We start from the raw sequence: 22,127 nt of genomic DNA, 5'->3' as shown, positions 1-22,127 counted from the left end.
AGTTCTGTTTTGGTTGCATGATTTGGCTAGTCTCTTTTTTTCAGGACTAGATAAGCCTTAAGATCCCCTCTAGCTTTCACATTCTGTGAGACTATATTATGATTCCTATTTTGGGTCGTGGAGGCAGCCCATCTGACCCTAAGGCTATGTCTCTTCAGCCAGCTAGGGTCCTGGTTTTGAGGATAGTTATCCAGTTAAATCCAGTTATCATGTGGACCATGCTCCATGACCACAGGCCATCCTGTCTGTGGGCTGGATTTCATTGCTTAGCTGTGCAGATGAGTCTTGAACTTCATAGTATTCATGAGGTGTAGTCCAAAGCAAGGCCATGATGCTTATCTTCTATGTATGGTCTGTTTTTCAAAGTATCCTCACAGTTTCTGGCTCTGACCTATATTATTTCTGTTCTTCTCTCCAAGAACGCGATCTGCCTAATGTGCAGGAATTTTGAGCACACACACAACTGAGATAATTTATGTATTTCCTAAGCATTGTACAGTTTGGCTCTGGTACACATTGGACAAGAAATAAATTATTAACTTGGTTTTGTTTTTGGATGACATTAGATTATACACAGACGTGTTCACCTACTCAGTTTCACTGCCCTGGTCACCGATGTATTGCCCTATCGTTTGTCTGTGATGGGACCAAGGACTGTGCTGACGGGTCTGATGAGATTGGTTGTAGTAAGTACATTGTTTTACTTTTTTAATTAATTAACTAATTGCTTAATTAATCCATTGAGGTTATAAGTCCATAACTGATTTATATGTTTCAGGTGTACAACATACTAATTAACATTCAAAGATTAAATTCATTTATAATTGTAAAATATCAGCTATATTCCCTTTGTTGTGTAATATATTCCTGTAGCTTATCCCTGTCTTGCCCCTGCTCCCTTCCTTCTGCCCACTGTTAACCACTTGCTTGTTCTCTATGTCTGTGAGTCTATTTCTTTTTGGTTATTTTCATTAGTTTGTTTTAGTTTTTAGATTCCACATATAAGTCACATTATCTGGTGTTTGTCTTTTTCTTTATGATTAAGTCCGTCCACGTTGTTGCAGATGGCAAAATTTCATTCTTTTTATGGCTGAGTGGTGCTCCATTGTGTGTGTGTGTGTGTGTGGATATATATATATATATATCACATTTTCTTTATCTATTCCTCTGTTTATGGACAAATAAGCTGCTTACCTATCTTGGCTATTGTAATGGTTTATTTTTATTCATGATGTTTAGAAAAATTTCGATGTTCAATTGTCCCTTGCGTTAATTTCTAATATTTTTCTCTCATTTTCAGTAATTAACTGCACTGCTTCTCAATTCACATGTGCTAGTAATGGTCAGTGTATTAGCAAGACATATCGGTGTGATGGTGTTTTTGACTGCGATGACCACTCTGATGAGACAGATTGTTGTAAGTACCATATACCTAGCATGTTTCAGGTGACAGGGTCATTTCTTATTTACCAGGATTGCTCTTTCCACAGATTTTCTCTTAGATAAGCTAGAGGGAAGGCAGCCTAATTAACAAAACATTGTCCAAGGACCACAGTATTGATTGTATAAGAAAATCAAATCAACATCACCAAATAGGGATAAATTGTGAATCAAGTAGTTGTAAATGGGCACTTTCAAATTGTCTTTTGAGTAGGTTAAATATTTCTCAGGTATTTTTCTTTTCAGTATTACCTGGGGCATTCAAAATTAGTGGGTTTCAGTGAGGTTTGCCATATATAAAGATATTTTAATGGTTTCTTTTAAGTTTCAATAGGGAGATTACGTCAAGCAAATCATTTGTTTAGTATCTGCTAACATGTTTTCTGTGGTCTTTGTTCTGGGAGTCTGATAGAAAGTAAGAAACAAAGCAAGGCAGATAGTTATAAGGGCTTTGTAGAAATGATACAGATAAAATTCAGTGAAGGTTCTGAGAAAAAAAAATTTTGAGGGTTCAAGGAGGACTTCATGGACTCTAAATCTGATGGACCTTATAAACTTCACAGGCTGTACACCTAATAATGGAAAGGATTTGTTTTTGCCATTTTTATATTAAACAGGTGAGGTGGATCATAAAAAGTAGGTTTCTATCAATTCTCCTCCCTAATCAGAAAACAGGGTTTCCCTGATGGCTCAGTGGTACAGAATCCACCTGCCAATGCAGGAGATGAGGGTTTGATCCCTGGGTCCAGAAGATCCCTGGAGAAGGAAATGGCAGCCCACTCCACTATTCTTGCCTAGAGAATCCTGTGGACCATGGAGCCTGGTGGGTTATAGTCCCTGGGGTTGCAAAGAATCGGACACGACTGAGCGACTATAAGAACAACAATCAGAATAGCATGGTTTAAATCTATGGATAAAAGAAAATATAAACGCTTACATACCTAATAAGTGTGTACAATACTCAGAAATTCTTAATCACCGAAGTTTCTGTTTCACATTGAAAGCATGGAATTCTTCTCAGGTGATCTGAGGTTGAAGTGCCATTGCCTCTAGCTTTCTATTACCTTACAAGGTCCCTGGGAGAGAGTTTGGGTTTACTCCTGTGAAATAGGCAAGCATTCAATAAGAACTGCTTGATGAAGAGTGGAAAGTTTGCAAAGAATGGAAGATTTACAGTCATCTTGGCTTCATCATCATCAGTTCAGTCACTCAGTTGTGTCCGACTCTTTGTCCATCATCAACTCCCGGCTGCTGCTGCTGCTGCTAAGTCGCTTCAGTCATGTCTGACTCTGTGGGACCCCATAGACAGCAGCCCACCAGGTTCCCCCATCCCTGGGATTCTCCAGGCAAGAACACTGGAGTGGGTTGCCATTTCCTTCTCCAATGCATGAAAGTGAAAAGTGAAAGTGAAGTCGCTTAGTCGTGTCTGACTTTTTGCGACCCCGTGGACTGCAGCCTACCAGGCTGCTCCATCCATGGGATTTTCCAGGCAAGAGTACTGGAGTAGGGTGCCATTTCCTTCTCCAATTTGCATGTTACTCCAGGTATTTCTTGACTTCCTACTTGGCTTCATTTAGTATAATTCATTTGAGGGAAAGTGATAACATCCAAATATATGAAATACATGAATTCCATGTCACCATAGCTGTTTAACCTCTATTAAATTCTCTGATGATTCTTTATTATTTAATCCAAAGTTAGAAACACAGGAAATATAATTTTCTTTTGACTCAGGGACTTCTATCCATTGTACATCCGTTTTTTTGTCATCAGATCCGTTAATCAGATCAGACAGAGAAGACAACCATATATTTAGAGTTAATATTACATTTGTCATAATCATTATTAGAAACTCGCCATTGATCCAAATGACTTCTTCTGAACCTAGGAGTTATATAAAAGGGATTGTGGATCACATTCACAAACGCATTTTCCCCATGCTGTTCTCTTAGCAACCAGGCCTCCTGGTATGTGCCACCAAGATGAGTTCCAGTGCCAAGAAGATGGGATCTGCATTCCAAAGACCTGGGAGTGTGATGAGCATGAGGACTGCCTCCAGGGATCTGATGAGCACAATGGCTGTCCCCCCAAAACCTGCCACCCATCTCATTTCGTCTGTCAAAATGGAAACTGCATCTATAGAAGTTGGCTCTGTGATGGGGACAATGATTGTGGAGACATGAGCGATGAGAAGGACTGCCCTACTCAACCCTTTCAGTGTCCCAGTTGGCAGTGGCAATGCCCCGGCCATAGCATCTGTGTGAATCTGAGTGCAGTGTGTGATGGTGTCCCTGACTGCCCCGGTGGGACAGATGAGTCCCCACTTTGCAGTAAGTCTCCTGACCACAGTTTTCTGGCCATGAACTCATCCTGAGCAGTGGCCGGCTGTGTGTCATCATTGTCACAATCACCATGTAGTTCTTGAGGAAGGAATCTCAGTTCTCTTAATTTCAACCTGTGTAGGGATAGCCCTCATGGAATTCAAATAAATCATCACTGGATAGTATTTCTCATTTAATCCTTTGCACCCAGTTCTGTGTTTTTACTTCATTAGATCATCAAATTAAATTTGGTTCTGTTGGGTAATGCGCTCATAAGTTTTTCTAATTTTCATATTTCCTAATTTCAATCAGAACTTGCCACAAAACGAATAAAGTCCAGGGATTTGTGTTTGCTGTGATTAAAATCCTGTGATTGGCATATCATCCTAATTACTGTCCTTTCTTTCTTTGCTCTTTAATCAATGCTCACTCTCAGATGAACCCCAGCCAGGTATGACTGCAAAGTATTTTAGATTCTTATGATTTTATTTGCATTGCGTTTGTGCTGAAAATGCCCTAATCATTTTGACTTACTTCCCCTTCTGGTACATGTTTCATACCATGACTCTTATATAAGAGTACACATGGAAATAGAGGGTATTTTCATCTACAGGCAGATAACTATCTTGGGTGCCTTGGGCATAGTCATTTTAGCCCTGAAAGTGAGGATGATGGTATGTTAGTGTATCTGATGCCCTCTAGTCTTTCAGTTGTCTTTCCCCTTTGTAAACCTTTTAACTCTGTTCTTCAATGTCAAAGTGTTATCTTCCATATCTGTGTAGGTAGAAGAATGACAGAAAACAAATGGGAAGTAATTTAGGTCTCTTTGCATGCTTTACCAATGACAGTTATGTTTCTTTATGTTTAGTTTATATTTCCTCCACGTTTCTCTCATTGCACTAAATGGAGTTATATTAGAAGTTTGTAGTGAAGAAAGTGGTCCAAGTCCAGTGGATGTGAAAGATGGTAAATCCTTAAGAAGTCAGAGCACTGGACAGCCTGTGGACCTCATCCATGTGGATTCTACTCATAGCTCATACTTGGGTATTGTGTTGAGGGTGATGTGTATGACATGTAATATAACCGAGTGAACCAAAGAAGCAAAGATTCCTGACTTTTCCCCTTTGTGATTTCTTTTCTTTATTCTAGACCAGAATAGCTGCTCAGATTCCAATGGTGGTTGTACTCACCAGTGTATTCAAGGGCCTTATGGGGCCCAATGCCAGTGTCCATTGGGATACCTGCTTGGCAATGACTCTAAGACCTGCGAAGACATAGATGAATGTCGTACTCCAGGCTTTTGTAGCCAGTACTGTTACAACATGAGAGGTTCTTTCCGGTGCTGGTGTGATTCAGAATACAGGCTAGATGCTGATCGGAGGACTTGTAAAGTTACAGGTAATGAAAGTGAACTAACTCCAGCTAATTTAACAGGCATACTCCAGACACCATCTTTGTATAATGCCTAATGAATTAAATTCAACCAGTATTAATTCTGGGCTTCCCAGAGGGTGCAGTGGTAAAGAATCTGCCTGCCAATGCAGCAGCACACACATAGAATTAATTCAGTTTCTGTGACATGAAAGTGTTTGTACTATGTGTTAGGGTATTGATGTGGCTGCTTTAAATGTGACCAAATAAATAATACTAAAACCAAAGAGGCAGTTTCTTATTTTCAGGTAGGAGTCTGGAGGGTAGAGGGTTCGGGGGTAAAAACTGGTGTGCCTTCCATCCAGGAATCCAGTGATCTTGCTCCAGAGTTTGCCAGCTCCCAGGAAGTATGAAAGGGGTGAGCAGCTTCCTTTTAAGGATGATACCAGGAATTTGACACATCATTTGTGTTTGCATTTTATTGATGGAAATTTAGTCATATATTCTCTCCAAATTGAAATGGAAATGGAGAAACACCTCTAGCTCTTAGGTCCTGTGCTTTGCTAAAACTTGGCATAATTTATTACTAAAAAGGAAGAAGAGAGAGGACATGGGAATGATTAGAAATCTCTGCCACAGCTGAATGCAGAGTACAAAGTAAGCAAGTACAAAAGTAACTAGAGTAACAGGAAGAATGCAAGAATAGTTCACTCCAGGTTGATAGATAAACACTGAAGTGTAATTCAAGGATGAAATTTTGAAAGCTTACTTTCAGTACTTATGAAAATCAGCTATTAAGGTAACATCATTCTTATAGGAGTTTTTGTTTGTTTTTCCCTATTACTCTAGTTGGGAATGGCATCTTCTTTCTTTTATCGAAGGTATTACATCAAATATTGTTGTTTCTCCCATAATCGTTGACACTTCGTATTTTCTTCTTGGACAGATTCTCAAAGTCTGTTACTGGTGGCGAGTCAGAGCCAGCTTGTTGCTGGCAATATGACCCAGAAGGGGTATTTTGTCTACCCGGTTATCCAACATGGTTCTCACATTGTGGCTGTTGACTTTGATTCAGTCAGTGGTCGTATCTTTTGGTCTGATGGAACTCAGGGTAAAATCTGGAGTGCATTTCAAAATGGAACAGATAGAAAACTAGTAAGTACATAAGTACATGTCTACTGGCCTTTGGTCTGACTAGTTCCCCAGTCTCAGGTCTATTTGCTGTTAATCACCAGTGAGAGAAGGTCCTACCTTATCTTAAGTGGTTCTCATGTCTTCTCTGGGCCATTCATACTTAAAAGCCCTGGATGTTCCTGACTCCTATCTGATGGGATCTGAAGGGAGAGACTTAAATCTGAATACCAGGCTATATGATACAGAGACCTCATTGTATCTTGGAAGTCCCTTCTGCATTTTTTTTTTCCCTAGTGGATAAAAAACAAGGGAGACACAGGGGAGATTGCTTTTCTTTCTTTTGTCTTTTAAAATTATTTTTTTAATTTGTTATTTCTTTTCTATCATGGTTTATTATATAGGATAGTGAATATAGTTCCCTGTGCTGTATAATAGGACCTTGTAGCTGAAGTTGCTTTTCTTAGCTTTAATTCAGTTATGTTTCTTGATCAGTATCCCAGAGTTTCAGTTTCTTCATCCTTGGTGGTTATGTTTCCTCTGCCTCTTAGAACTTTATTTTGTAATTGTTGGCTCTCAATCAATAAAGGCATTACTTTTGCCATGAGAACACCGTAAAGTTTCATAGGGTGGCCAACATAGCAAATGGATACAGTTTTTGTTTAATTGAAAAAATTCTGAAATCAAAACTCCATGCTAATCCAACAATAGAGTATTCAATTCTGCACAATCTTGTAGCTTTTCCCTAGAAAACCCTACTGTTTCTACATGGGAAGACCACATTTTCTAGTCCTCACATGGAAGCATAGGACAAGTTAGATGATGCCTTATTCTCAATTTTCATTTTATTTCTATGTTTGGATTATTTCTTGAGAGGTCACTTATTCACTTTCGTCTTTAGATACTTGACAGTGGTGTCAGCATGACTGGAGATATTGCAGTAGATTGGATAGGACGCAATCTTTACTGGACAGACATTTCCCTGCGAACAATTGAAGTCGCGAAACTGGATGGGAGCCACAGGACTGTGCTGCTTAGTGAAAACATAACAAATCTAGGGGGACTAGTAGTAGATCCCAGAGCTACGTAAGACATTTTTTTTTCTTAAATATCATGTTGCCTTAACATTGTATGAGAAGAAATAACAGTAACGTGATATGGCTAATATTCATATCACAATATTTTAAATGATCCCTTGTTTAGACATCTCTATATAAATGTTAGCCATACAGCTAGTTGTTGCTGTCTTCCTTTATCTGAATAGTCTTCATAAAGTACGCAAGAGCAATTGATTGTTCACTTAAATTAAAGATCACGTTACTTTTTAGCTTGCAAGTATATGATGAAGTCTCTAACAAATGCATGCAGTAAAACACTTCATATTCATACAACAAAAAGCCAGATTTTCTTGCTTCAGTTTCATATTGTTTACTACAACTTCCTTTTAGGTCATGTAAGGAGATTTTTGCCTCCTGGCCCTAAAGGAAAGAAGAAATTCTCTCATGCTTAGAAATCTTTGAGGGCTTCTTTCCTTGAATTTCCTTAGATTGTTTTCTGCAGGAAGATGAGTTAGGCAAATTATGTTCAATGCAGTGTAGACGTGCTAAATATTGTAAAGTATTACACACCAGTGAAATTTATGATGAATCTGATGATGAAGAACAACTTTCTTAAAAATGACAGGGTAGATAAACAAGGACAGATAGAGTTTTCTAGATCAACTGTATGTGGATTGTACAGAAACACAAGTCAGCATTGAGACACTTCAGTGTGTCACACTGTACTGCATGTTTTATGAATGTTATAAAGACACCCAGATGGCTTGTGATTGCATTATGATTGCAGTTTTACTTTGTGACATAGTAAGCTCTTGCATATACTCTAAACTGAAGATGTGTTATTTTAAGCAGAGCATAAACATGATATTCTATTATTTATTTATCTATTTTTATTTTATTATTTTTTAATTTTACTTTACAATACTGTATTGGTTTTGCCATACACCAACATGAATATTCTATTATTTAAAATGACAATTATTTTCCATGTAGGAACATGTCCTGTCTGATTGGTAACTCGTTTCTTTTCAGTGACCGCGTGATGTTCTGGTCTGACTGGGGCAGTCACCCTCGCATTGAGCGAGCTAGCATGGATGGCAGTCAGCGCACCGTCATCGTGCAGGAGAAGATCTACTGGCCCAATGGATTAGCTCTCGACTACCCCAATAGGCTACTCTATTTCATGGATGGCTATCTTGATTTCATAGACTTCTGTCACTACGATGGAAGCAACCGGAGGCAGGTGATAGCCAGTGATTTGGTAAGTTGGTAGCAAAGAAAGGAAATTAAAGTAAGATCATGGGTTAGTAGGAAGCATATGGAGTAAAAGAAAAGTGAGAAATTCACTTCTGTGTCATAGACATCCAGAAAATATCAACAGGAAGGAGGGCCGGTCCATCTTTTTTCACAGAAAATCATTATTCCTGTTCATGGTCCAGGAAGGATTAATAGCTTGCGTGATTTAGTTGATCTGTTATTTAGCTGATGCCAATCTGTTGTTTCCATGTAAATAATGATTTAATTATATGTAAATTCCTCAATGAAATCATAGTTTGTTGCATATTTTGTATTTTTATTCAGGAAATTCTGGTGAATTTATTTTCACAAGTTAAATGCGAAAATGAAGAAAAAATATATTTTACTAAAGAGCTTTTGAATCCTTCAGAGTAAAGATGAAGGCTAAATGACACAGGTCCATGAAAGTATTTTTGATTTGTCAATGGGATATAGGTCAAGAAGTATATTTTTTTCTATCTCTTGAGCAAGGATTTGGTTATGTCTTTATTAAGTGAAATGCTAAAGGAAACCATCTTCTTGGGTAGGTATCCCTTCCTACTTTGTTCATCTTAGTTTTTATTTCTAGGTCTCACTGTTCTCTTCTGCTTCACAGATTCTACGCCATCCTTATTCCATAAGTCTCTTTGAAGATACTGTGTACTGGAGTGATCGTGCTACTCATGAGGTTATGAAAGCCAATAAATGGCATGGGGGGAACCAGTCAGTGGTGATGACTCTTCACCAGCCTCTTGGCATTGTTGTGGTTCATCCTGCAAAACAACCAGTTTGTGAGTGATAGACATATCTTTTCTGGGTATAGCTTGGAAAACATTGATTCTGGGAATGTAAAATGTATAATTTTTGCAGACTCATTTGTTTGGACAGTGTATTTCCATGATTTTTATTTTGTCATGGAAAACACAAATCTTTTTTGTCTTTACATACTCAAAGTCTCCCTGGTTTTTTCCTCTCACTTACTCTTGCCACACTGGGCTTCACTGGACTTCCTTTCCGGTACAGAAGCATATCAGGCTTCTTCCCATCTCTGAATGTCTGCACTGGCTCTTCCCTCTGCCCTGGGATGCTCCTTGCCCAGATCTCTGAGGTGCTCCTTCTGTTACTCTCAGATGGTCCTTGGTGCCTTCATTCTCTCACATGGCTCTTGACCATCCTATCGAAAATGGCTCTCTCTTTCATAATTCTTTTGTTCTTTGTTTTCACATTCTGAAGTTACACAACTTATGAGTTTAGTTCTGGTTCCCTTTGTCATAATAACGGCCTCATATTTACAGTATTCCCAGTCTCCTGCATTGGCGGTTAGGTTCTTTACCACTAGCACCACCTTGAAAGCCTGTTTGGCTTTACTAGGTTTTGAGTGAACGAATGAACTACTGCTTCTAACAAAGTGTATGTAATGAGAATATATAAGATCTAGAGAATATCCTATCAGCACAGGATGCACACCAAATCTCTTTACTTCAAGGAATAGAAACGCAACACAGAGGTCACCAATAAAAAAAAAGAAAGATTATTACCGAACCAGAACTTTCACAACAGTAGGTAAGGTCACATAGAGAACACAACTTGGTTTCATTTATCGTAAAAAGATCTTTTGGGGGTCAGCCAAGGAGACACATCTTATGTAGCATCAAATTTCTACTTCTAAGCTCTGGGTTACTCAGGGGCTGTTTGTTCATAATCCATTTACAGACTGGATTGATCTGTGACCTTGGGTAAGTCATTCTTCTGTCTTATGCCTCTTATGAACCTTATGTTGAAAGATGATGTTGGGGAAGGGTGAAGTAGTTAAGGGCAAAAACCGAACTAGTCAAGGTAACTTATATATTTGGGTGTCCAAATATCGGAGACTTCTGGGATTACATTTTTTAATCGAGATATAATTGACAAATGACATTGCATTTGTTTTAGGTGTGCAACATAATGATTGGATATTTATATATATTGTGAAATGATCAATGCAAGATTAATGAACATCCATCACCACATATTTTTCTGTGATTAGAACTTTTAGGATCAACTCTTTAGTCTTCATGCTGTACATTACATCCACAAGGCTTCTTTATGTTGTAACTGGAAGTTTCCACCTTTTGACCACCTTCACACTTTTTGCTACCTTGCATTCACTGCTTCTGGCAAGCACCAATCTGTTTTTAATTATTTAATTTAGATTTCATATGAAAATGATATCATTATACCCTCCAGGTCTATCTATGTTGTTGCAAATGGAGTATTTTCTTCTTTTTTTGGTGGCAGATTAATATTAGATTATATGCATGTTTATATACACACTCTATCTTCTTTGTCCATTCATTCTGTTCACTTTAATGTGGGCAGTTTTCCATTCACCTGGTTTTCTTCTCTTTGTATTACAGCCTCAAATCCATGCAGCAATACCCGATGCAGCCATCTGTGCCTGCTTTCCTCAAAGAGTCTTTACTCCTGTGCTTGTCCTTCCGGGTGGAGTCTTGCTCGTGATTCTGTGACTTGCGTGAGAGGTAGAGTATGTCCTTTAAGTACGCTCTGAAGGTGGAACTTACCATCAAACTCTAAGGCACTTGCTGATGGAGTGTGTGCTGTTTCCTCTGATCAGCAGGTATCTGTGGGGTGTGTGCCGTGTGGGGTGAGTTAATTGAGCACCATAAACAAAAATTGATTTACAATCAACCATATACAGAAACTCCATTACAAATGAGTTGTAATTGAAACATAGTTTCTATATATGGAGCCAATATTATGTGTGCCTGTGGTTCAGCATTCTTTAACCTCAAACTTTTTCTTACCTGGTTATAGGCAGGCAAGCTGTGATAATGGGAAGTTCCAAATTCTGCATTTAGAAATAAAAATCGTGTATATTTGTGGATAGTTATCTCATTTAAAAAAATTTATTTTTATTTATTTGTTTGGCTGTACTGGGTCTAGCTGTGGCACATGGGATTTTTTAGCTGTGGCATGTGAACTCTGCAGCATGTGAACTCATAGTTGCATGGCATGTGGGATCTAGTTTCCTGACCTGGGATCAGACCTGGACTCCTGCATTGAGTGTGTGGAGTCTTAACCTTGGACCACAAGGAAAGTGCCTCCTTATTTCATTTTTTATTCTCATAACCAGTAGTCAATAAAGAGTGTTACAGTATGGGTGTTCTAACTCTAGTTTCAGTACCTTTACTATTTATTATTTTAAGGTGCTCTAAAAATGAAACTTTTCTTTGTATGAAATACTTTGAGTGATTATTTGAGCAATTTATTCTTCATCTCATCCTAGATATCTTACTGGGTTGATTGAAGAGTATGTGGCTATTATACTAAGTACTTTAGGGATCAAGAAAGGAAGGATAAGAGATAGTCAATCCACAAAGGGAATTTCTAAGAAATCATTTTCCTTTGCTTAAAAATCTAAAGAGGTAGTATAAACAAGTTTCTTTCATTACTCAGTGACGAGGAGTAAACGTATTTTCATACTGATAAAAATGGCTGTGGACAAGTTAAAAGTAAATGTTTAATGGTGAAAAATTCCTAAATTAAGAGAAAAGTAGTCTTAATCCTAGAGAAAAATTTGGTTCTCAAAAGGAAAATATATTCCTGAATCCAGGAAATTTATGGTGTTTACAGGTTATACAGATGCAAGGTTACTGAAAATTTAATTCCATCAACATGTAATATTTTGCAGTGATACTTTCGTGATGAAAGATTTTAATTATTGGTAATGCTTGCAAAGGGATTGGCATTTGCAATGTTTCTTCAGAGATTTATTCTGAACCTAATCCTTGTTGACATTGTTTAATTTAGTGTGTCCTCAGAGTCTTTCAGCAGAAGATTAAACGGGGCTATAGACATTCTTTGTATAAAACATTCTTTCACCACGGAAAGATTGTTGAACTGTGCATTGGGGATTGGTGTCATCTACATTACTATCTGATAGTGATTGATAAGTGTCAACCCTAAAAAATACCTTTTCTTATTTCACAAATAATTCCACTAGTGGTTTCCCATGGACTGATTTTTACTGAAGTGGAACTTTTTTTAACATTTTCCAACAGGCTTCTGAGCACCGGTTGGGTTACTGAGTGCTAATATATGTGAACTAAAAAAAAAAAGTTGCTTTTTTTTTCAACAAGAAGCTTAGAAGACATTTATAGATGAAAATAGTTTATTTAAATATTTGATCACCTTTAAAATTTTGTCTGTCCAGTGTCTAGAATATCTTTGGAAGTTCTTGTATAAGATTAAGTGAAAAAGCACAGATTGTTTAATATTGGCTATATATTCATAAAATCATGCATTAAAAAAATCTGGAGGACAGGATACACAAATGTTAATAGTGCCTACTGTTGAGAAGGGAGATTATGGAGTATTTCTATTTTTTCCTAATTTTATGTTATAAAATTTTAATGGGAGAGAGCTTTCTTTATATAAAATAGTTTTTTTATTATTTATCAAATATGTTCTTCAAGTGCCAAAAAGCCCCCCAAACTCAAACCATCTTCCCAGCAGCCCCTAATATTAAGAGCTGCACATCCAAAATAGGGTTGTATAAGGTCTGACTCTGGGAGGAACTATGCTTGGGAGTCATAAATGCCACCTCTTAATGACAGCATAAATTTTTCATTCCCGACTGTTGTCTTTTCACTTCTTTGCTCTGCTAACACTAATCTTAATTCTTAATAAGATAATGACATGAAAAATAAAAATGAAGACACTTTCTTTTCTCCTGATCTCCTTTCCAGCCAACCCTAGATGCTGCTGTGCCTACTCTTTCATGGCCATGGTCCATATCCTTTGTCTGGCCCCCCTGATTCTAAGTTCCTTGAGGGTAAACCCGATTCCTTCATATATGCCCGTGGCACACAGTGTCACTCAGGGAATGTTGAATGGATGACAAGCCTTTCAATATCATTTTTTGTTTATTTTCCATTCATGTGTTTTTCACATGTTTATGCCTTTATTGATATGTAAAGTTATAAAATTAGTCCTTTTTTCTTTGCCATAGAGCACTTTTCATGCACCTTCTATGCCACCTGCTGTCTTGGTGGTCGCTTCTGCCAGTGCAGTGTTAAATGATACCCCACCTCTAATCTATGGCCCACAAATGTTCATTGGTTGTAAACCCTCTCAAACACACCCACAGTAAACAGACGGAGGTGCTGAGACCTATCCCTAGGGAGGAGAATTGGCTGAAGGAGTAGCGCTAGAGGAAGAGCTTATTAGAGGAGGAGTCCGGGAGGCCCATGTTTGGTGGATAAGAGATGAAGATTTTTCAGCCTTAAACAGTGCTTTAGTTAACAATTCTTCCAATTAAGCAAAAGAAAAATTACCCTAAAAAGAGCAGAATCAGATTTTGAGTAAGTAAAAATTCCCCTGTGAAATTGAGAAATATTTGTTATTTCTCTGAACTAATGAGCATTTATAATATATAATTAATTAATCATTAAATATGATCTCAGAATAATTTCAGGGTACATTTGAAACTCATAATTTTTAATTTCTGTATTTAAATCAAATGTATTCAGGAGTGATTTGATATTCAATAAATAGTACCCAGCATGTACTTTTTGCAGAACAGTGATTAAGAACATAGGTTTTAGATTCCAAGTGACCTTGGTTATTTTGCAACAACAACAAAAGGCTTTAGGGAGAGAAATTAAATGAATAAGAATTTGTTTGCTGCATATTGTATAGCATGCATTCTCAATAAACGAGGATTGCTATTTTGATTATTGCAGTTGTTCAGAAAAGAGGAAAAGCAGCTGAGCGAGGCAAGGCGTGGGAGTTAATCTCATTGCATTGTTTCCTGCAAGAGTTGCATAGCTGTGGGAGGCTCCTTGGCCTCAGTTTTTGAAAACAGCATTGCTGGTTGCTGTGAAAGACTAAATGCTATATATTGTAGTACTTTTCAGGAATAGTTGCAAATTTCAAATCTGTACTAGGTTAATCAATTAAGTCAATTCATTTCTCAGTAATGGAAATGTCAGGAACAAGGAAAAGCTAATCGGATGTAAAAGAAAGTAAAGAAAAAATTGTCAAAATAATCCTGCTGAAGATGCAAAGCTTCCCGAATGATCAAAATAATGCAAACACCATTTTTTAGCCCATGAAGATTATGCAATAATTAATCATTTTATACTTTGTCTTACTAGGTGATGTCTTAATAACACAAACTCACATTTCAAAGTTTTCCTTTTCTCACAGAGGAATCATAATAAAACCCTACTCATGAACTTTATTAGTTTTTTCATAATGGGCCTACAGTCGAAAGGACCTCATTATCTATTAAAGAGCCTACATAAAGTGACAGTTTAAATAAGATATTATGAAGATGTTTAAATTGCAATGTATAGATACTTTTGAGAACTTCAGAAGACACTCTACATATTTACTTATCTGTGCATCCATTTATTCATGTATGGGGTCATTCAGTTAGCGAATATTTATTAGACAACTATTCCAAGCTCTGGGACATAATAGTGAGTAAATTGAAGGGGGTCACTGCCCTTTGGAAGTTAGAATCTAATGCAGAATATAGACATTAGTCAAACAATAATTGGTGCAGTTATAAATTAGATTTACTTAGTAATTAGACCCTTTCATAAACACTAGGCAACACTTTGTGGTATTATTTTCTAAAAATACTTAAAACTAATGAACTGCCATTCACCAAGAAGAGACTACAAATTTTCTTTTGCCCCAAAATGTGAAAATCCAACTCTCCCTTGCCTGAGTCATTCTGCATCTAGAAATGGAAGAACTTCTTGTCTGTGACTACCCAAACATGGATAGTTTAGCAGTGTGAGTAAGGAATTAATGAAGTTTAAGGTAAATGCTGATCTACCTTGGGTGATTCCAGAAGTCTTTTATGTGAAATTGGTGATCTGGTGACCCAACCACCCACTGAAACCCAATGGAAAAACCTGAATTTTCTGGTGAAATATCTATCATGCATTATAATTATTGCCATGATCCTTTGGTGGCATTATATCCTATCAAATGGTAATAATCCTTTGCCCTCTGTTAGTCTAAATATCTGGGATATAATTTTGAGTGATATTCTGTTATTTTCACAGATGATCAAGCATTCCTAATAGTTGTAAGAAACAGTATAATTTTTGGAATTTCCCTTAATCCTGACGTGAAGACCTTTGATGGTATGGTGCCCATATCAGGGGTACGCAATGGTTATGATGTTGCAGTTGATTACTCAGAGCAGTTCATCTATTGGCTTGAAAATCCAGTAAGTTTCGAATAACATTCCAAGTAGGTAGCTTGTTCTTGAAGAGCCTACCTTCACGGAGGCCTTCTTACATTTTTGCTTGCGGGTGTCAGGGTGGGAATGACCCAGACAGAAATTAGTTTAACACTAAGCATTTTTAAATTCAGTGAGGGATGTCAATGGGAAGTTGGCCTGGAGCAAAGACCCAATAATAAACACGTTTAAGCTCTTGGGTGCATTTATTCATTCATCAAGTATTAAGTGACTACTACTTTCCCTGCAGTGAACTGGCTGCTTCCAACTGCAGAGGAAGCAGCAACCAAGTTTGCTCTTGAGCTTCAATCTAGCGGAAGATATTAGACTAACATAAGAATGATCTTCACTTAAGACCAAAGGCAATAATTCCCTAAGGGAATTTCAGGAAAACATCTGATGTGGCTTCTGTGGCCTTCACTCAGAATCTTTGTCTCTAGGAGAAAAGAGAACATTCCTCCAACTTCCTTCCCACTGGGACTCTTTCTTTACCTATTAGGGAAGAAACCTGTGAGAATGGGGAAGGGGCAAGGAGAACATGAATGATTCAGTGTTGCTGGCATTAGTGTTTCACACAGTGAGCCCACCCAGTGGCGCTGGCACTTGGCATTTCTTCCACGCATGAAGTATCTTAAAGCCACTGCAGTGAAGAAGCTGTGACCTTGAAACAGCTCACCACTCCTTGTCTTTCTCACCAGGGTGAAATTCACAGAGTGAAGACAGATGGAACCAACAGGACAGTGTTTGCTCCTCTGTCAAGTTTGGGGGCTTCTGCGAGCCTGGCCTTAGACTGGCTATCAAGAAACCTTTATTTTACCGATCATGTGACTCGATCAATTAAGGTAGTAATTCCGTAAAACTATTGACACAAACACTGGTTTCTGATTCATGTAAAATTTCAAGAAATGCTGTCATATGGAGGAAGGAAAAAGGGATATTAGTTCTCTGAAGACAAGGAGAAACCTAAAAATGGAAACTTTCTACTGTGCTATTTTGTCTCCACCTGAGTATCAATGGCAGCCTGTTAATAATTTAATAAATAACAATTTATTAAAATATATACAAAGATAAATAAAAATTATGTAACGAGTTCAGTGTAAAGGGAAGCTTATAGTAAGCAAGGCCCATTTTCATCATCTTTCCCCATCAAGCATCTAATGCTATTTCAGTTCTAAACCAAATTTATAGATTGCCATTGTTCTAAGATGGAAATCTATGACTCTAACAGTGAAACAGAAAGTAGAAACTTGATTCTAATTCCTTTGATGCTTTCCTTTGTGAAATAAGTGTTCTTTTCACTCTAATTCCCAGAAGAAATTCTATAGGGGCACAAGTATGAAATCACATGAAGTAACTCAGAGGTAACTTGACTAGTGTTGGTTTACTCCAGTCTGGGATAAGGTCAAGACATGTGAGGGACTGTTAATTCAGAGTGAGAATGAGAATTCCTAATGCAAAGGGGCAGTCAGGAATGTGACAGTAAGGTGACAGTCCACTGCTCTGGATGAAACGTCAGTCAGTCAGTCGGTTCTCTTTGGGACATTCAGAAAGATTGATGCTAACGATGAGGAACAGTAGCCTTCCTCAGTAGCCTCCAGTAGTCATCCAAACTTTACAACATCGCTGAGGGCTGACAAGTGCAGTAAACAGTCATGGTGACAGGGATATTCACAGTATGTACTCAGTATCCTAATCTCAAGCCAAGTAGAATCAGCAGCTCCTAACATGAAGGGAAACTTGGAGGCTCATCTGGTTCAAGCTCTTCATTTGGTAAGAATGTTAAGCCCACAGAAGTCAGCTTCACTACCCTGATTCCGGGAGGTGGAGTGGGAAGGGGTGGGTGGTTTAATTTTGCCTTGTTATAAACCACAAGTTCAGCAGTCCATCCTGCTTCAACCCCCTTGGTCAGTGACAGAAGGTATTTTGCACAACTTCAACTAAAAGTATCACTGGCCCAAGACAAGGCAATATTTACTGCCCAAGACCTTTAGTACCAAACTCACATTTTCTAGAGGCCACTCAGTACAAAACTGTCTTCTTTCCCAATGGCAATTAATCTGCTCCTGTTTTGTAAAGAGGGTCTTCTCTTGTGGACTGATAGTATTTCAAGAGCAGGGCGCTTGTCTCCTCCATCGGGGTTAGATAGCACCAGTTGAAGAACTGAGTATGTGCCTGTGCGTGTGTGTGTGTGCATGTGTGCGTATTGGTGAGGCTACTTTAACCATGGAAACTTAAATTGTGCCCCAAATGCAGCAAGGTCCAGAGGAAAGAAAGCTTGCTTTGGAGTCCTGGCTTCGAGTCTGGCTCGTTTGCTCATTTGTCCATTCATTCAACAAACACTAGTAAAGGCTTTCCATGGATCAGTGCCATGGTTGTGTTCAGTCGCTCAGTCCTGTCTGACTAAAGATCCCATACAGTCCCAGGACTGTAGCCTGCCAGGCTCCTCTGTCCATGGAATGTTCTAGTCAAGCATACAGGAGGGGGTTGCCATTTCCTTCTCCAGAGTATCTTCCTGACCCAGGGATTGAACCCTGATCTCCTGCATTGCTGGCAGATTCTTGACTAAGCTACCAGAGTCGGAGTAACTCATGTTGGATTCCAGCGTGTCCACTAGGGGTAGCTGTGTGCTCACTCACTGAAAGCAATTTTGTAACTGAAAAGTGAAACACACAGAAAGGCTGTCTGGGAGAGAGCTCCAGCTATCCCAAAAAACCAAGGAGACTTTCCTTTGAACCAAAGACATCCTTAGGAAAAGGAGAGAAATTGTAGCCGGAAGAGGCAAATTGAGAAACTTATTTTAATCCAAATAGGAGAAAAAGCTGTTACACAGGAGAGAGAAAAATAGAGTGAGAGAGAGAAGGATGTGTGTGTGTGTGTGTGTGAAAGAGTGAGGGAGGGAGAAAGATGTATATAGATAGAAAGGCAAAGATAGAAACAAACATTAATCAGTTTGTATTGAAATACGATTTTATAGAAAAGGCTTTGTGCAAATCAAGAGGCGTTTTCGTATTTCTTGAGTGTTTCTCACCTCAGACTGTCTGAAATGCACGCTAAAATAGCCTTGTTTCTATGAGAAACTGCTTCTGGTCCAGCAATGTATATCTCTCAGTGGTGTTTCACAGTGGTATAACACTGTAGTTATAACAATTCAAGGAAGATTGCTTAAAAACATAACAATAGGAAAACCACAAGTCCTCTCTAGGCCTCTTCTTTATTACCTTATATGGGCATAATAATGGCATCCATCTCATAAAGTCACTGTGAGGATTAAATCCGATAGTGCTTAATATAATGCCTGCTATATAGTGGGTTCCCATAAACAGGTCGATAAAAAACATTGACTGTAGTTGTGCCGGGTACTGTGCAAAGCACTTTACATGAATTGTCCCATGTTGCTGGGACCTCTATGCAGAAGGGAGCATTATCTTCCACACTTGACTAACACAGTTCAGAGAGGTGATTTACTTGCTTCAGGTCCTGTAGTCAGTCATGTAGGATCTGGCAGGGCTGGCACTGGCCATTAACGTGGCACAGAACTCACTCAAGTGAATTAGATGGTTTGCTCAACTGTGTTTGCAGTGATGGACCACTGGGTGCTCTGGTCCATTCATCAGGGCACAGGAGACCTGTGGGGCTCCCTTTGGACGGTTCTCATCTTTTTCTGAAGGCATTTTGTAGTTTCACCCAGGCAGTGATCCACATAAATAGCTTCTCCTGAATTTTTAGATAAATTGCAAATAGAAATTTGAGAGGTGATGTCATTTTCTTTCTCCCATTTTCTATTGAGCTGATTTTTCTCATAGCTCTGAGATGCAATTAGGGATTATATACCGTGCAAACCCTCTCATTCACCCCAATCATAGTTTGAATTTGTTGTGTGTTTCAGTTTTCCTTCATCTTAGCTTTCTTATTTTCCTCTTATACAGGTTGTGACACTTGGAGGAGATGTCAGTTACGGGAAAACCCTGATTACCAATGATGGGACGAGTCTTGGAGTTGGTTTGCCAGTTGGCATAACTATCGATCCTATTAATGGGTGAGTGTTCATTCAGCAATAGCATATGTCTTCTATACAGCAGCACTTTTGTTAGTATTATGATCTGATAAAATAGAAGATTTCAAACATAGGACCTCTTCTGATTTCATAAGCCAGCATTTGAAAAATATAGATCCCAGGGCTTCTCTGGTAGCTCAGTGGTAAAGACTCCGCCTGCCAGTGTGGGAGATGTGGGTTTGATCCCTGATCTGGGAGGATCCCACGTGCCGCAGAGCAGCTACACCTGTGTGCCACAACAATGGAGCCTGTGCTCTAGAGCCTGGGAGCCTCAACTACTGAAGCCCGCCTGCCCTAGAGCCTGCACTCTGCAACAAGAGAAGCCACTGAAATGAGAAGCCTGTATACCACGACTAGAGACTAGCCCCTGCTCACCCCAACTAGAGTAAAGCGCACATGCAGCAAAGCCCCAGCACGGCCAAAAAAAGAGAAACAAATTATATAAACAAGAAGGAGAAGGAAATGGCAACCCAGCCCAGTATTCTTGCCTGGAGGATCCCATGGACAGAGGAACCTGGCTGGCTACAGTTCATGGGGTCGCAAGAGTCAGATATGACTTGGTGACTAAACCACCACCAAAATATAAAAAAGAAAATATAGATCTCAGTACAAAATATAGATCTCAGAAATAACTGTTATATGTGATATGTATTTTTCAAACTAATAACCCTGTATTTTCAATAGGCAAGAATTTCAGGCATTTGAAAATAGAGTGAACAATTACATATTTTGACTTTGAATGAATGTGGAAAGCTTGAAATAGACCTTGAAGGGTGAGAAGACCACCAGTAGATGGAGGATGGCTTGCAGCTGAGAAATGGTACTTGAGGCCAAAGAGCAGTGGAGGCCCAGAAGTATGGTGATACTTAGCATGGTTGTGTAGAGGGCTGGAACCAGAGACTTCGAGTAAGGGACAGTTCACTAAATGGGAGAGATACAGCAGCTAAAGCCACTTGGGGATGAATCAGGGAAGGGCTTTAATGTCATGCTAAGGAGTTGTACTGTATTTTTTTTTTTTTTTTTGAGAAATAAGGAGCCAGCAGGAAATTTGGAGGAAAGGAATGATAGAACCTAATCTGTATTTCAGAAAGATTAATCAGGATTGGAGTGGCAAGAGTCAGGGGAAAAAGAAAATGTTTAGCTAGTGATGAGAGTTCTTAGCTAAGGTTAAGTAGCTTAAATTTTTAGTGAACTCAGAATTCATAAGAGTTTTGTGACTTTGTCCAGAAAACTTTTTGGCAACCTGGAATGGGAGAGGAGAAAGAGAATAATGACAGGTACTTACGGTGAGCAGTTAGCAAGTAAAGGATCTAAGAGTACTGTTAAAACAGTTAAAATGGTATGAGGTCCAGGCATAGAGGGATTGAAGGTTTGAGAGCTCAGACAAATTTTAAGGGCAGAGGATAGGTTCAATGGAAAAAGTAAAATAGAGAGGAAGAGATGGAAGAGTTTGGTTGAATTTCAGAGTTTCAAAACTTAGAGGTAAAGAAGTTTAGAATTGAAGAGTAGGTTCATGGGAAGGGTATATTGGATTGATGGTGAAACAAAGATGCCAATAAAGATGATTGGAATTAGGGGTTTGAGGAATCGTAGAAGAGTTTGAGAGGGCGGTCTGGTGAAGCAGGAGGTGAGTTTGAAAGGAATGAAAACTTCTAGAAAACTCATGTCTAGAAGTTATGTCCTCAATGGAAATGGAAAGCAACCTTCACATAGTTTGAAATTGGTAATTCTGTGTGCTGATTAGGATTCATGTGTATACAATGCATTTTCCATCATGAAAATTGGAAAATTAAGTAGCTTATCTTGTGGTAATAGATTTGGGAAAGAAATAAAGAAGGCTGAGAGGTGATCAGGGAGGTACCTGAATACTTTTGCATTAGCTCTTTCTTTTCCGGTGTGCTTAGCAGTATGTGAGTCTGGAACTGATGGTTGATACAGGCTTTTTAGTCCATGAACTTCCTGTGTGACCAAGCTAAAGGATTGTCCACCAGTGGAAAATGGTATCCTGTGTCAGATTTCATTTTAAGTGGCCTCTCTCCCAGTAATAACTGGGAAGTATACAGACACTAGAGAATACTAGTTATGGACTCCTCCATGCTGTATGTAACAGGATATTGACATTTCAGACTTCCTCCATTGAATGGTGTGCCTCCTGAGGACAAGAAAGACTTGTTTTTCATTTAAATATATAGTGAAAATGTTTCACTAAATACCTT

The 22,127-nt window shown here is 38.6% G+C and overlaps 1 protein-coding gene across 1 annotated transcript in view; it reads left to right on the top strand.

Moving 5' to 3' along the window:
* Positions 1-22,127, top strand: part of LRP2 (LDL receptor related protein 2) — a 151,015-nt gene that overhangs the window by 58,661 nt on the left and 70,227 nt on the right. The window contains exons 23-34 of the mRNA XM_040227939.1: positions 567-686; positions 1,301-1,417; positions 3,393-3,770; positions 4,911-5,159; positions 6,079-6,287; positions 7,165-7,349; positions 8,354-8,582; positions 9,213-9,387; positions 10,993-11,115; positions 15,679-15,845; positions 16,556-16,699; positions 19,784-19,893. Coding sequence (XP_040083873.1) covers positions 567-686; positions 1,301-1,417; positions 3,393-3,770; positions 4,911-5,159; positions 6,079-6,287; positions 7,165-7,349; positions 8,354-8,582; positions 9,213-9,387; positions 10,993-11,115; positions 15,679-15,845; positions 16,556-16,699; positions 19,784-19,893 — 2,206 coding nt within the window. The remainder of the gene's footprint in view (positions 1-566; positions 687-1,300; positions 1,418-3,392; positions 3,771-4,910; positions 5,160-6,078; positions 6,288-7,164; positions 7,350-8,353; positions 8,583-9,212; positions 9,388-10,992; positions 11,116-15,678; positions 15,846-16,555; positions 16,700-19,783; positions 19,894-22,127) is intronic.

The sequence above is a fragment of the Oryx dammah genome, unplaced genomic scaffold (assembly GCF_014754425.2).
Source record: "Oryx dammah isolate SB20612 unplaced genomic scaffold, SCBI_Odam_1.1 HiC_scaffold_27, whole genome shotgun sequence".
Classification (NCBI taxonomy): domain Eukaryota; kingdom Metazoa; phylum Chordata; class Mammalia; order Artiodactyla; family Bovidae; genus Oryx; species Oryx dammah.
The sequence above is the reverse complement of the archived record's forward strand: the minus strand, read 5'-3'. Positions and strand labels throughout refer to the sequence as shown.